At 39.3% G+C, this 15,896-nt stretch overlaps 1 protein-coding gene across 1 annotated transcript; it reads right to left on the bottom strand.

Moving 5' to 3' along the window:
- On the bottom strand, positions 1-15,613 carry LOC135208216 (atrial natriuretic peptide receptor 1-like). Its single transcript, XM_064240339.1, has 11 exons — positions 15,398-15,613; positions 14,711-14,782; positions 13,815-13,954; positions 12,478-12,607; positions 11,522-11,644; positions 5,338-5,427; positions 4,802-4,925; positions 4,277-4,374; positions 3,219-3,339; positions 2,778-2,869; positions 1-1,680 (listed from the first exon to the last, which is right to left on the bottom strand). Exons 2-11 carry the CDS (start codon positions 14,774-14,776, stop codon positions 1,498-1,500), a joined length of 1,167 nt encoding a protein of 388 aa, XP_064096409.1. The 5' UTR covers positions 14,777-14,782; positions 15,398-15,613; the 3' UTR covers positions 1-1,497.
- Between the last annotated feature and the right edge of the window lie 283 nt (positions 15,614-15,896).

Genomic DNA, 15,896 nt, shown 5'->3' with positions numbered 1-15,896 from the left:
TTGTTTATTTCTTTATTATTCTTAAATTGAAATAATAATTCTTCTTTAGCATTAACAAAATGTGTTCATATTTTGATGAGAATTATTCCCATTGTCATAAACAGAGGCTGTGCGACGTTCATAAGCCCAGGGATCAATTAGATATAACCAGCTGATTTTGTTTATTTGCTTATACTTCTTAAATCAAAATAATAATTCTTCTTCGGCATTACTATATGCTTTCATATTTAAATGAGAATTGTCAACAAAGGTTGTGTGACGTTCGCAATCGTAAAGATAATGAGCTAAAACCAGCTGATTGTGCTTATACTCTAATGAAAATAATGCAAATAAAAATGTATTAAAATTGGTTTTCTCCGTTACGGCCATACTTAAGATATATTTGCCTTAATTGTATCTCTCACTTCATCCAACAAGTGCTAAAACCATACAAGCTACTTGAGAATCTCTGGAAATAATTTTGTATATGTAAAACTGCACAAGAATGGATACCAACCAAACCATTGAAATCTAATCTATTAATTCGGAAGATCAATACAGCACTGAAATATCCTAAAAAGTTTTTTTATGCCGATGGTAGAGCCATCGGCTTGTAAGCGTGATGCTGCAGAGATACTTATGCTATTTCTGCTTTTGATTAAGGTAAGATTTAGTAAACGTTTTCAAAAGCTAAGAATGTTACTTGCATACTATAGGAGAGCGTGTTATTCCCATTTTTTTTCTTTTAATTTCATAGCGGCGTCTAAACTATGCTTTGTAAGACATGGCACTCAGTAGAGTGAGATTCCCTGGGCCATTGGAAACAGTTTCAGTCGCTGAATGAGTTGCAGTTCATTGATTTTAAACCCATTAGTATTCACTGATTTCAAACCCACTGCCTACTCTTGGAGGTGGAGAAAGGTTTTGTGTGTTTTATTTAGTATTTTTTTTTCTGATAAATATAAGTGCACACTATTTAATTCGAATAATTGGTATTTTGTACTCAAACTTACGTGACTAGAAAAGCTAATGCTACTAATATAGTACATGTACATTAACTTATGTCGAGGCTGATATTGCCTGGACATTTTTTACTAATACTATTCGTCATACATATTTATATATCGGCAGTATGGATGTACGTAACATTAACTAGGATACAATGAAATCTTCAAACCTCTAACATCCATATTGTTCGATCTGCTCGCTGCCCTTTGCTTATGAACGCTTTAATCGGCGTTTCATTTTCCTTCTTCTTTTGAGAATTCTTGGAGCTCTGGTGAAGACGGGGGAAACACTGCGATCTCTGGACCTCTTCAGACTCTTACTTCGCTTCCATAGCCTTTTGGTCCTGAACGTCCTGGAACTATCTGGCGAAACCTTTTCCTTTGGGCCTACAGTCTTTTCAACTTCAGTCGTCTGTGCTACACTGGCGCTGCATCTGCCTGCAGCGCTACGTCTACTCTCTTCCTTGCTATCTACAATAATTCCCCGACTACGATCGAACAACATACGTCCTCATTTCTTTCCCTTGTCTGGGTTTTTACGTTCTGGGGAGTCGTCCAACTCGTCCACCATTTGCATGAACGCTGCATTATTTGCGCTGTCACCTTCGTCAGCGCCTATGTCTTCCAGTGTAGGGTCTTGTAGCTGAAGTCCATCTCTGCCTTCCAACCAGTAGGTGGCCATTTCTCCTTTACCCTGTGTTATAAGGGATGAATATCAGACGTCAATGACAACTTCTTTACAGAACTAAACCCTGTCCTGTGTTATAATTGAAGAATAACAAACGTCAATAACAACTTTACAGAATTAAAACCTGTAGATGTAATGAATGTATTCATGTGATGATTGTATCCGCATTAAAAGTTTGCAAGCGGTACTAATGAAAACGTGGATTTTCACCCCAGCTGTAAAATCCTTTCTGTATATTTGACTGGTGTAGCTATTTTTTGGAGCAAATGAAAAGAATATAGCCCCGATGGGTTACTCAAATGTGAATTTGCAGTTGAGAATGACACTTAGAATTTGAATTGTTACAGGTGGTAGAAGAAACCCCTTTTATAACATGGCAAAACGAATTCATCAAAAGGACTACCATAACCTGTCGCTGGCATACAGTACAGTACATGGGGCCTGCTGGAGTAATGCTAAGTTGAGGCTTCCAGAAAAGTAACAATGAAAATGTGCAGTTAACTTCATTTCCAATCCTTTTTACTTTTCACACCATCGGCTCTTCATGTTCTGTATAAATACAGTAGATTCAACAGGCTAGCTTTTTACCCATTGAAGTTTAACTTCTCTGCTATGGCGAATGCTGTATTGCTGATCACATTCAGTAGCCAGGAACGAGGGACTTTCTTCACCGAGTCGAGTGTTTCAAGGCTTTCCCGAGAGAGCGTGTCCAAAAATACTAGATTTTCTAACATTTATGGATACTCTTTCTACGGGAAGTCTTGAAATATCACAAGAAATGAATGAAGTCTCTCTCCTTCTTGGGTATATACATTATAGGGCCCCCTGATTCGCGAGGGATGCGTACCATACCCTCCCGTGAGTAGCTCAGATATGCGAATACTTAAAACCCCTCTAAAAATGCTTAAAACTGCCTATTTTGGTAGTTCAAAGAGAACAAAAACTCTAAAAATACTTAGACCATGAGCATTTAATAGTTTTATCACAAAAAGTGCATCTAGTTCATGAAAATATAGAAAAACAAAGTAATAAGTGAATATTTCTCTGTGAAAAATATTGCGAAGAGGCAAACAATAGTTCTGCAATAGTTTCTCCATCCATACCTTGACCTCGATGTATCCTCTGAAATCCATTATAAATCCACCAGCAGCCAGAAGAGCCATTCTGGTACTGAGGGAGATTTGAATCCTCATGGCTATCAGCACGAGTAGAAGAATGAATACGGGAGTTAATAACTTGTGTATCAGTCTCAGGTTATCGGTCTGAATTAGTTTTGCATTCAGATGGATTAATTAGCAATTTTCAAAAAAAAAATCTCATTAGAGAAACTTAAACTACTATAATAAAACAGTGTCAAATGATGAAATCTCTGGAAAAGGCTGACATCACTAACAAGAGACCTTCAAAAGAAGTAGCCTCCTTTAGTTCTTTGTGAAGAGGAAAACGTGAAAGGCAAAAACAGCCATCCAAAACTTTACCTCCACCTGTGCAACTAAATAAGTAAATTAACAAGGTTTTATGAAGCTAATCATCTCAGGCTATACCTTCACATGTAGTCTCCATCCGGGATGCCGTGTTAACCGTATCGCCAAAGAGACAGTACCTGGGCATCTTGGTGCCTACGACCCCTGCTACGACTGGCCCGGTGTTGATGCCAGCACGAATCTGAGGGAGTGGAAAATGCTTTAAAATGTGTTAAAAATGGATATCTAAAGACGAAGACATTTTCGATGCGTAATCTGGGGAGATAGATAAGAATAATTCAAAATGGAAATGTGTTAAAAGTGGGTATTTAAAGACAAGACATTTCCGACACATAATCTGGGGAGATAGATAAGAATAATTCAAAATGAAAATGTGTTAAAAGTGGATATCTAAAGACGAAGACATTTTCGACGAGTAATCTGGGGAGATAGATAAGAATAATTCAAAATGGAAATGTGTTAAAAGTGGGTATTTAAAGACAGACATCCTCACCGTGTAATTCAAAATGTGGATTTAAGAGCCTAGAAACTGTTGTAAACACATCTAAAATACATGATTCTGTGTAGGCATTATGGCTTTTGTATTTGACTAAGTAATGATCTGAGTGTTTATCACTTTTGTAACCTCCAAAGCAAAACCAAATTCTCTTAGTAACATATGACAAGGAGTCTAAAGAAGGGCAGAAGAAGAAAAATTCTCTCCTTCGACCTACAGATAAGAAACTTAGTCACTAAACAGCTGTTCATGAAGAAACCTCAAAGGCCGCATCCAGGGTAGTTTTTCCCATGAGTAACAGAGACTACTTTGTTTTTTTTTTTTTATAACGGCAATGGTCAGGGAAACATATAGGTATTGTTGATTGATTGAATATAGAATTTAGACCAAATGAGGTCATTCAGCGCTGAGACGGTAATTGACAGCAAAAGGTTTGAAAGGTATGACAGGAGGAAAACCTCGCAGTTGCATTGTGAACCAATTGTTAGGAGAGGGCGGAAAATAAAATGAAAGGAGGTACAGTTTTATCTTACATCGCAGGCGCTCTTGGGGCAACCTTTCTCGTGAGCAGTTCTTACTGACAGGTTCAGTGTGCATAAATATAGGAAGTATATCTCGTTACCTGCAACCACTGCCCTGCTTTGTGTGGGATACCGATGCTCTGCACCGCATGGCGGAGGTCCAGTGCTAGGCAGGCTATTTCCGAAGCGTGCTTCTGCCCTGCAAAATGAAGATAAAAGAAATCCTGGGATATTTCTGTAAAAAAAAAAAAAGGAGAAGAAGAAGATACTTTACAACAACGACTGTATAACTACAAGTCACCATTCCGTCTGACTTGGTCGTATGGGGAAATTATTTTATCAGTTGCAAGACAAAAGAATTATTCTCAGCAGATCTACAGAGTAAATTTGACTACAGACATTATGCCTGCTCAACACAATTTAACGAAAGACTTATTTACGGTGCCACACCTATCTCTTACTGAAGTTGAGTAGTTGAAAGGTGTATTAGATGTGTAAAAGAAATACATATCTACTCATTATCAAACTCTCATAAATAACGTTCCTTAAAACTGGAAGCAGGTCCAAGCCCAAATTCGTTATAAGGCAGTCCCCGGTTACCGGCGAGAGAGAGCTTCGATTCTTACCATTCCTCTTCGGCAGACCGGAAACTACCATGTAAGCGTCCCCGATGGTTTCTACCTTGTAGACGTCGTATCGCTCCAGCTTGGCGTCGAAGACCCTGTACTGCATGTTGAGAAGTGATACGATCTGCGAATAAATGAATGGTGATAAAACTAAAATAATAAAAAATAAAACCGAAATAAATATATATGTATGTACACTGAATCCTGCATTTATCTGCGTGGGCCACTTCTGACTAAAACATTATTACGGTAAACCACGAAAGGAAAACAAAAGAAGCTCGTGCAAACAGTTTAAACGTTGTCTACAGGAACGAAACTGCTTTCAATTTCATAGCTTCAAAGGAAAAACACTGCAAATTTCCACACAGTTCCGCGAAGCCTACGATGTTGCTAAAGTAGAATAGTACGATAAACCACGAAAGGAAAACAAAAGAAGCTCGTGCAAACAGTTTAAACGTGTCTACAGGAACGAACTGCTTTCTATTTCACAGCTTCGAAGGAAAACACTGAAAATTTCCAGGAGTTTTTAAGCTTACCTGCAGCGGAGAACTGTCAGCGCACAGTTCTTCGAAGCCCACGATGTCGCTAAAGTAGACGGTGGCGCTTTCAAAGCTCTCTGCGGGTACCTAGAACGAGAGACGGACGACTAGACTCATAATTTGGCTCGTCTTTGATCTCTGGTGCTTTATTGTAATTAGGTATCGTATATAGTCAACAGTGCCTACCTCCTTCCTTTGTTCACATCTGGACGTTTTTTTATACTCTGCGGAAGCTTTAATAATAATAATAATAATAATAATAATAATAATAATAATAATAATAATAATAATAATAATAATAATAATAATAATAATAATAATGAAAAAAAACCACAAATTCAATTTGTAACTTGTTTACTTCTAAGTATTTACATTTAGTTTTACTCCACACTCGAGTAGGCTTATATACAAAGGCAACAAAATTAGTCACAGGAGGGTAGTAGAAGGTGCACTTTTCAGAGAGATTAAAGTAATTGAAGGAAACAAAGGTTTTACCTCAGAAGATCCCATAAGCCGAGCTTTGATATTAAAAGAAGCTAAGATTGACCCTGCTGACCTGGAGATTAGGTTTCCTGCCCAACAGACTTTCGGTGACCACACCCTTACCACAAGGGTGAATCCCATTGACCATCAGCTCAGGATATCAGAGCGACAAGAGGGGATTGGCAACTGTCAAGAAAACCAGAACAGCCATCGCATAAATGACAGCACAACGAGAAGAAGTTCCAGAAGACTGCTGGGCCTTGACCCAGGCTAACATCCCAAACATCTCTTGAGAATGGGCCACAGAAGGGCCTGAAAGTACTCGAGTGTGGAGTAAAAACTAAATGTAAATACTTAGAAGTAAACAAGTTACAAATTGAATTTGTGGGTTTCTTTTTCAATCTTCAGAAGAAAACTGAAAGAAGTTTTTGTTTGGTTAATAATAATAATAATAATAATAATAATAATAATAATAATAATAATAATAATAATAATAATAATAATAATAATAATAATAATAATAATTCACAGAGATCACAACAGACACAGTCAGACACCAACTAAAGAAAATGCCAAACCGGAAAGCCCCAGGTCCCGATGAAGTCCATGGATACTGGCTCAAAAACTTCAAGGCCCTACACCCACGAATAGCAGAACAACTCCAGCATTGTATCTCAAATCACCAAGCACCCAAATGGATGACCACAGGAAGAACATCCTTAGTACAAAAAGACAAGAGTAAGGGAAATATAGCCAGTAACTACAGGCCTATCACCTGCCTACCAATAATGTGGAAGTTACTAACAGGTATCATCAGTGAAAGGCTATACAACTACCTAGAGGAGACAAACACCATCCCCCACCAACAGAAAGGCTGCAGAAGGAAGTGTAGGGGCACAAAAGACCAGCTCCTGATAGACAAAATGGTAATGAAGAACAGTAGGAGAAGGAAAACCAACCTAAGCATGGCATGGATAGACTATAAGAAAGCCTTCGACATGATACCACACACATGGCTAATAGAATGCCTGAAAATATATGGGGCAGAGGAAAACACCATCAGCTTCCTCAAAAATACAATGCGCAACTGGAATACAATACTTACAAGCTCTGGAATAAGACTAGCAGAGGTTTAATATCAGGGAGAGGGATCTTCCAGGGCGACTCACTGTCCCCACTACTCTTCGTAGTAGCCATGATTCCCATGACAAAGTACTACAGGAAGATGGATGCCGGGTACCAACTCAAGAAAAGAGGCAACAGAATCAACCATCTGATGTTCATGGACGACATCAAGCTGTATGGTAAGAGCATCAAGGAAATAGATACCCTAATCCAGACTGTAAGGATTGTATCTGGGGACATCAGGATGGAGTTTGGAATAGAAAAATGCGCCTTAGTCAACATACAAAAAGGCAAAGTAACGAGAACTGAAGGGATAAAGCTGCCAGATGGGAGCAACATCAAACACATAGATGAGACAGGATACAAAATACCTGGGAATAATGGAAGGAGGGGATATAAAACACCAAGAGATGAAAGACACGATCAGGAAAGAATATATGCAGAGACTCAAGGCGATACTCAAGTCAAAACTCAACCGCCGGAAACATATGATAAATGCCCATAAAACCACATGGGCACGTGGCCAGTAATCAGATACGCGCAGGAATAGTGGAATGGACGAAGGCAGAACTCCGCAGCATAGATCAGAAAACCAGGAAACATATGACAATACACAAAGCACTACACCCAAGAGCAAATAGGACAGACTATACATAACACGAAAGGAAGGAGGGAGAGGACTACTAAGTATAGAGGACTGCGTCAACATCGAAAACAGAGCACTGGGGTCAATATCTGAAAACCAGTGAAGACGAGTGGCTAAAGAGTGCATGGAAGAAGGACTAATAAAAGTAGACGAAGACCCAGAAATATACAGAGACAGGAGAAAAGACAGACAGAACAGGACTGGCACAACAAACCAATGCACGGACAATATGAGACAGACTAAAGAACTAGCCAGCGATGACAATTGACAATGGCTACAGAGGGGAGAGCTAAAGAAGGAAACTGAAGGAATGATAACAGCGGCACAAGATCAAGCCCTAAGAACCAGATATGTTCAAAGAACGATAGACGGAAATAACATCTCTCCCATATGTAGGAAGTGCAATACGAAAAATGAAACCATAAACCACATAGCAAGTGAATGCCCGGCACTTGCACAGAACCAGTACAAAAAGAGGCATGATTCTGTGGCAAAAGCCCTCCACTGGAGCCTGTGCAAGAAACATCAGCTACCTTGCAGTAATAAGTGGTACGAGCACCAACCTGAAGGAGTGATAGAAAACGATCAGGCAAAGATCCTCTGGGACTATGGTATCAGAACAGATAGGGTGATACGTGCAAACAGACCAGACGTGACGTTGATTGACAAAGTCAAGAAGAAAGTATCACTCATTGATGTCGCAATACCATGGGACACCAGAGTTGAAGAGAAAGAGAGGGAAAAAATGGATAAGTATCAAGATCTGAAAATAGAAATAAGAAGGATATGGGATATGCCAGTGGAAATCGTACCCATAATCATAGGAGCACTAGGCACGATCCCAAGATCCCTGAAAAGGAATCTAGAAAAACTAGAGGCTGAAGTAGCTCCAGGACTCATGCAGAAGAGTGTGATCCTAGAGACGGCACACATAGTAAGAAAAGTGATGGACTCCTAAGGAGGCAGGATGCAACCCGGAACCCCACACTATAAATACCACCCAGTCGAATTGGAGGACTGTGATAGAGCAAAAAAAAAAAAAAAAAATAATAATAATAATAATAAATGTGCTCCAGAAACAGCACACACAGTGATAAAAGTTATGGACTCCTTATAAGGAGGCAGGATGCAACCCGGAACCCCGCACTATAAAAAAACCCACCTAGTCGAATAGAATGACTATGATAGACTTGATATAAAATAATAATAATAATAATAATAATAATAATAATAATAATAATAATAATAATAATAATAATAATAATAATAATACCTTACTGCAATAAAATGCCATTGTAGTGAGTCAAAGACATAAGATAGTGTCCATCTCGTCTCCTCCCAGAAAATACAATTAGATTGAAAACTTAGGCCATGACTGGAGGACGAGGGGTTTGAACAAAGAAAAAATTACTAAACTTCTCAGGCATAAGGCCGATTTTACTGAGGAGGGAGGATTTTTTTTTTTTTTTTTTTTAATTTTATAGAAGCTGGACTCTAGTTTTAAAAGCACTATATTTACAGAAATTTACAGAGGTCCAGGAACACAAGGGGCAGGGACTGCCTTTCAGTCCACCCGAACACGTGGAGGGAGCAGTCCAGCCACAGCGTTTTAGGAAAATTGCTCAACGTATCAAAATTGCAAGCTTTGAAGGATTTCCAATTCCTACCACAGCCAGGCACAGTGTCTGCAAATTGAAGACATAGGCATAAGGCAGGGAAGCACACGAGGGCGAACGTTACTCATATTCAGTTAGTTACCCCTGGAACTTTCCAGAGGTAAAATTTTGTAGATATTTTAATTTTACCAAGACAGAATTGTCCAGTGAGGCCATGCAGTCAATATTTTTAGAACACTCTTTGCAACATGATGACTCCACTGCAGTTTTCACATATGGCTCAAAGTCAGATGCTGGCGTCGGCTTTGGTGTAGCCTTCCCTGATGTAGAGAGAAGCGGCAGGTTATCATCTGTTCCATCGATTTTTACAGCAGAATTATATGGAATTTTAAAGGCTTTAAAGGAAATATTAATTCGGAATGAAAATAATTTTATTATATATTGTGACTCAAGAAGTGTTCTTCAGTCGCTGGAATCTTTTAACCCTTTAAATATCTGATTTTAGATATATTAGAATGGATGCTTTTACTAAAAAGAAGAGGGAAAGAAATTAAGTTCTGTTGGGTTCCTTCCCATGTTGGGGTGGCTGGGAATGAGAAAGCTGAGCAACTTGCAAAGTCTGCGGTCAGCTCCCCAGAACCCACAAGATGCCTACTACCATACCGGGATTTGTATCCTCTAGTAGGTCAGAGAGTTAAAAAATGTTGGCAGTCCCAGTGGGAGGATATTTTGACTAATCAAAAAATGCGCAGTATCACGTCATCAGTGTCTCCTTGGTCATATCCGAATATGCCATGGAGACAAGAAACGATGTTGTGCAGATTGAGGATTGGACATACAAGACTCACCCATGGTTTCTTGATGTCTCGTGAAAATCCTCCATTTTGTGATAACTGTACTGTGCCCTTGACTGTGAAACATTTGCTGATTGAATGTCCCAGATTCGGGAATTTGAGACATAGGTTCCTGTCTTGGGGTCGTGACAGAGTAGGTAATTTTATCCTAGCTACAATTCTTGGAAAGGATTGTAATATAGAGCAGTTATATAAATTTATGGTGGAGGCGGGCCTCCTCAACCAAATTTAAATTATACATAGATTGTCTATGTAAGAACTTATATATATAAACAAAATTTTTATATAATATATATATAGATATTTTTATAAGAAATTTATCAAAAATTTTATTTTTTCTATTTAATTTATTTCGGTGTCAGTTACCCAGATGTTGTGACGCCAGATATAATACACAATCAATCAATCAAATACTCACTACTTCCTTTCAATCAAAAGGCCACTCATCGGGGAAATGAAATGACTGGGAAATTTACACAGCAGAAACTATGTCGTGGCTTAAATTCACTAGGGGGATGTTACTAGTATCACAGGGGAGTAATTACAGAATTGAGCCCAGATGGCGGAGGGGAATGAAAACTGCACAAAGTCGCCTTAGAAAAAGGAAATGAAGTACAGACAAAGGTAAAAACAATTCCCTGGTTGAAATGGAATTTCCCTTGCAGTACCTTAGTAATGAGGCTGGTCGTCTTCTCCTTGAGGTTTGGCACTATGGACTTTTAAAATATACTTGGGGCTTCCCAAAGCAAGGAATGCCAGGCCCAGGAGGGGTGGGGGGACAGCGGCGTCTGGTCAGGAGCAGGAGCTCTGACTTGCCCTAGACCTGGTGTTCTTCTGAGGACTCCGCTCCTGGGTTCAAGGCCTTTCAAAGCTTTCTCCTGGTAAGCTCCTCCTCCAGTCCCTCTGGGGGTAATTCCAAGCACCAATGGGAGAAGAGATAGCTTTTTCAAAAGAAAGGAGAATGAATTCCTCCAAAGTGGAAGGGGTGACTTGCATAGATGCATTAAACTTGGGTAAAAGACTTTACTTTTTCCTTGGTTCTAGCTAAATCTTGAACAATATATATAATTTGGATTCCCAAAGGAATAGTAACAATGTGGGTTCACAACAGATTTATCAAAATCATTTGAATGAATGTATATTGAAAGCAAATGTCTCAGATTTCCTTCTCTCTCTCTCTCTCTCTCTCTCTCTCTCTCTCTCTCTCTCTCTCTTTACAGGTTACATGATTTATAACGAGTCTTCATTTGATAATGAGTCTTTTCCCTCTTCGCTGGAACTAGTCTATAAAAAAAAAGATATAACTAGATCTTCGTTAAAGAAGTCTGCAGCCATGTCAAACCATATCCATCTCTTGACATTTTACGTGATTCTTTCTTCTAGCATATATGACAACACTTCCTGACCTCATAACAAAAGGAAGTCCTTGAAGAAGAAGGACAACGCCTCATTCTCACCTGCTTTTTCTGCTTCAGCTGCTTCGCGACCACAACAGGCAGCATCTGGTAGAGGAGTTTGTCACTGCGTTTCTTCTCGACTTTCAGCTGAGACATCTTGGTGGCCAAAGTGTCTGAGAAGATCTAGGGAGAAGAAGTTATGAAAAAGATTAACAGAAATATATTACATGAGTGAACAGGTCATCTCTGTGTGAGATTATTTATCGGGGGCAGGATCAAAATCTATTCAAATAAGTATCATTACAACGACAATAGTAATTTTAAATACCTCCCAGTGTTTAGCCTATGAAATTAAATGCAATGCACTATAACGTGTGGTCTAACAATATGCGAATATTTGTGAAATAGAATAGTTACCAGGGGCAAAGAAAACTACCGGTTGGATTATATTGCCTTACTGTCTACAAGCAGAGATCCACAGATTTTATATAATAACAATTATTCTGCATATAAATGTGTCGAAGACTGTACTATTCCAATTCTTTTTCTATCCTATCTCCCTTCGCAGCCAAGCCCCGCCTTTGTTTTTAGCTTTCTGTAAAAGAAAACTGTTGTGCCGGCTTTTTCTATCAGTCTGTCTGCACTTTCTTTCTGTTCACCCTCAGATCTTAAAAACTACTGAGGCTGGTTGGCTGCAAATTGGTATGTTGATCATCCACCCTCCAATCATCAAACATAGCAAAATGCAACGCTCTAGCCTCAGTAGTTTTTATTCTCTTCAAGGTTAAATTTAGCCATAATCGTTGTCGTGGCAACCATATTGGACACGCCACCAATGGTCAGTGGTTAAAGTGTCATGGTGGCGTTGATTATACGCTGGACGAACAACACTAGTTTAATTTTGTTATCTTAATTGTTTTCTCTGGGGGGAAAAGAGCATTTAACTGCGTCCCTCACTGAACTCCGCACATTAAACCCCACAAAACAGACCTAACTTCCAGAAATCGGTTAATTACCTCCACCATGTGAGTGGCTTTTCGGACCAGGAGGATTATCATGGGTGATATTGACAACACGAGAACCAAGACGGCGATGCTCACGGCTTCCTCGCTGTCCGCCATTTGCAATTGTTCTTTCACCGTTGTTCTGAAAAGCAAAGGAAACGCCATTTTGATTGCTGTAGTAGATTCACATCAGCCGTGCACCTGATGTCTAAGCCAGTCACTTACGACGCTCCTGAATGGATGTTGATAAGCCAATCGCAGGGCTGGAAACTCTCAGTCTCTCTTGAGAGAGTCCACATAGGCTGGATGTAGTATGTTCCACCTCTCCTGAGGGAATGACGCTCCTGATTGGATGTTGATAAGCAAATCGCAGAGCTGGAAACTCTCAGTCTCTCTCGAGAGAGTTCACATAGGCAGGACGTAGTATGTTCCACCTCTCCTGAGGGATACGTCTTTCAAAAGTATCCCTATGTGAACTCTCAAGAGAGAGACTGAGAGTTTCCAGCCCTGCAATTGGCTTATCAACATAGCCAATCAGGAGCATTGTTAGGGACGGGCCTAGACATCAGATGCACGGGTGATGTGAATCTACTATAGGATACGGGGTTTGTTCACACTGGCTAAATATTCAGAAGTTAAGGATTTGGTTATTCAGCTACGGGACCAATGGCTTTACGTGACTTCCGAACCACGTCGAGAGTGAACTTCTATCACCAGAGACACACATCTCTGACCCCTCAACGGAATGGTCGAGAATCGAACTCGCGGCCACCGAGGTGGCAGGCCGAAACCATACCGATCACGCCACTGAGGCTTTTAGTTCAAGGACACTATACTAACCATGCATACATATGCACATAATACAAAAACCATGCATATATATGTATATATATATATTCTACCCCTTTATACGAGTGTGTTGACACTCTCTCTCTCTCTCTCTCTAAAAGAAAGCAAGACAAAATCATTAGGACACTGTGAATGCACAGTAAAACCTGCTCCTACCGATAAGTGAGCACACGACTAATCCTTGTAACTCTCTCTCTCTCTCTTTAATAGAAAGCTAAACAAAATCATTAGGAGGACACTGTGAATGCACAGTAAAACCTGCTCTTACAGATAAGTGAGCACACGATGTCTCCTCTTAGGATGGACTAACAAGTCTTCGAGACATCCTAATCCTTGTAACTCTCTCTCTCTCTCTCTCTCTCTCAAAGTAAGCTAGACAAAATCGTTAGGACACTAAATGCACAGTAAAACTTGCTCCTACTGATAAGTGAGCACACGATGTCTCCTCTAAGGATGAACTAACAAGTCTTTGAGACATCCTAATCCTTGTAACTCCTCACCTGATCTCCTTCCGCAAGTTCATCTGGACTTCTCTCATCTCATTCATGAAGTCGCCCATCGACTCCACGTAATCTTGGGTGGTCTCCGCACTTCCGTTGGCGACTAGATTCTGCCGAATTTGATGGTTCCAGATTTGGATCTTGTTCAAATCGAAAGCGAGAGAAGTAAGAAAACTTTAGTAAGAAAGGAATTATGTACTATAGTAGATTCACATCAATCATGCATGTGATGTCTAGGCCAGTCCCTCACGACGCTCCTAATTGGCTGTTGATAAGCCAATCACAGGTCTGGAAACTCTCAGTCTCTCGAGAGAGTTCCACCACTCCTAAAGGATACGGCTTTCAAAAGTATCCCTCAGGAGAGGTGAAACGTACATCCATCCTATGTCAACTCTCTCAAGAGACTGAGGGTTTCCAGCCCTGTGATTGGCTTATTAACAGCCAATGAGGAGCGTCGTAAGGGACTGGCCTAGACATCAGATGCACGCTTGATGTGAATCTACTATAGTATGCATGCTAAACACATATATATGTTATATATACAACCCGGTATCTGTCCAAATTTGCAGAGTATTTAGTACAACCCCGTTAGGGATTTTCCGTATAAACATACACAAAAGACTGTCATTGTCATACAGATAATGACCCCGAAGATATTATGAATCCAACATCCCTCCCCCTCCCCCTCCCCACTCCTTGTGACTTCATTACCGGCCACCATGAAAGAATACGATTTTTTCCCCGTGACTTTTATTCCCAGCCAAAATTGTGACGTTTTTTTCCTTATGGCTATTACCAGCCACTGAGAATCACACGAGGGAACCTTCAGTACCTGAAGTATACTTTGGCGTTTCAGAATCTACATTATTTTGTATTCAGCCTTATCTTACACTTACCTTCGCCATGTACGTTTTGTTCTGGATGTCTTGCATGAATATTCTGCTATCCTTGGAAAACGCCATCGATGCCTGTTGAGAATAAGGAAGAGAAAAAGAGAAATCAATTATTCTGCAATATTATAAAACCATCATTTCGAAACTTTATTTTTATAAACATTTTTCTCTTTAGATCATATTATAAAGCGTAACTTAATTGGCTTTAGAACATATTTGTACATATGTACATTGAACAAACGACAAAAAAAATCAATTATTCTGCAGTATTATAAAATCATCATTTTGAAACTTTTTATTTTTATTTTTCTCTTTAGAACACAATAAAGCGTAACTTAAATGGCTTGAGAACATATTTGTACATTTGTACTTCGTACAAACGACGAGAAAATAAAGAAATAAAAATTCTCTTTAGAACACATTACGTATAAAGCCTAACTTAAATGGCTTCAGAACTTATTTGTATATTCGTACATTTTACAAATAATCTATGTATTTCAATATTAATATTCTTCTGTAGTCACCCATATAAGATTTGATCAGTATAGATCTATCTTTTATTACCCTTGATTTAATAAACAACCTTAAGCCATCGTTCTCATCTGCTATTCCTGCTTTGTGGGGCTAACCAGAGACCAACAACATACAAATCAAAATTACAGCAGTGTTCGTATGGGTCAACAACCTTACCTCAATGCCCGAGAACCCAATGGCCCATAACTTGACGTATGTATTGGTAGAGATTCCTCTTGTTAAGGTGCCCTCGGCCGTAATAGTTCACTCCTATGGTCACCGTTCGGCCTAAGCTTTCGATAGCCTGGATTATACTCTTGTAAGATTCAACCAACCTGTGGGGATTTACGAAGAGGGAGATTATTTCACAAGGATCTCTCTCTCTCTCTCTCTCTCTCTCTCTCTCGTAAGCATCATCCACGAACACATGTATACGTACTAAGTACACTCATCCTCAAATACGTCAGCATTGGAATATATATATATATATATATATATATATATATATATATATATATATATATATAATATTATATATATATTTGTGTGTGTGTGTGTGTGTGTGTGTGAGTGTGTGTGTGTGTGATTTGCAAGATCCAAATTTGTCAGTTCCCTAGAAATTTAAAACAAGGGAAGTACCTACCATACATGTGATCCATAAAGAGAGAGAGAGAGA

Source organism: Macrobrachium nipponense, chromosome 35 (genome assembly GCF_015104395.2).
Source record: "Macrobrachium nipponense isolate FS-2020 chromosome 35, ASM1510439v2, whole genome shotgun sequence".
NCBI lineage: Eukaryota > Metazoa > Arthropoda > Malacostraca > Decapoda > Palaemonidae > Macrobrachium > Macrobrachium nipponense.
This window is presented reverse-complemented; position numbering and strand designations above follow the sequence as displayed.

Excerpts from the sequence above, each read along its gene's own strand:
- LOC135208216 (XM_064240339.1), bottom strand. The coding sequence starts at position 14,776 with ATGGCGTTTTCCAAGGATAGCAGAATATTCATGCAAGACATCCAGAAC. Across the intron at positions 13,955-14,710 it reads ACAAAACGTACATGGCGAAG|ATCCAAATCTGGAACCATCA; the intron begins GTAAGTGTAAGA and ends GATTTGAACAAG. Across the intron at positions 2,870-3,218 it reads GATGGAGACTACATGTGAAG|CCATGAGGATTCAAATCTCC; the intron begins GTATAGCCTGAG and ends TCGTGCTGATAG.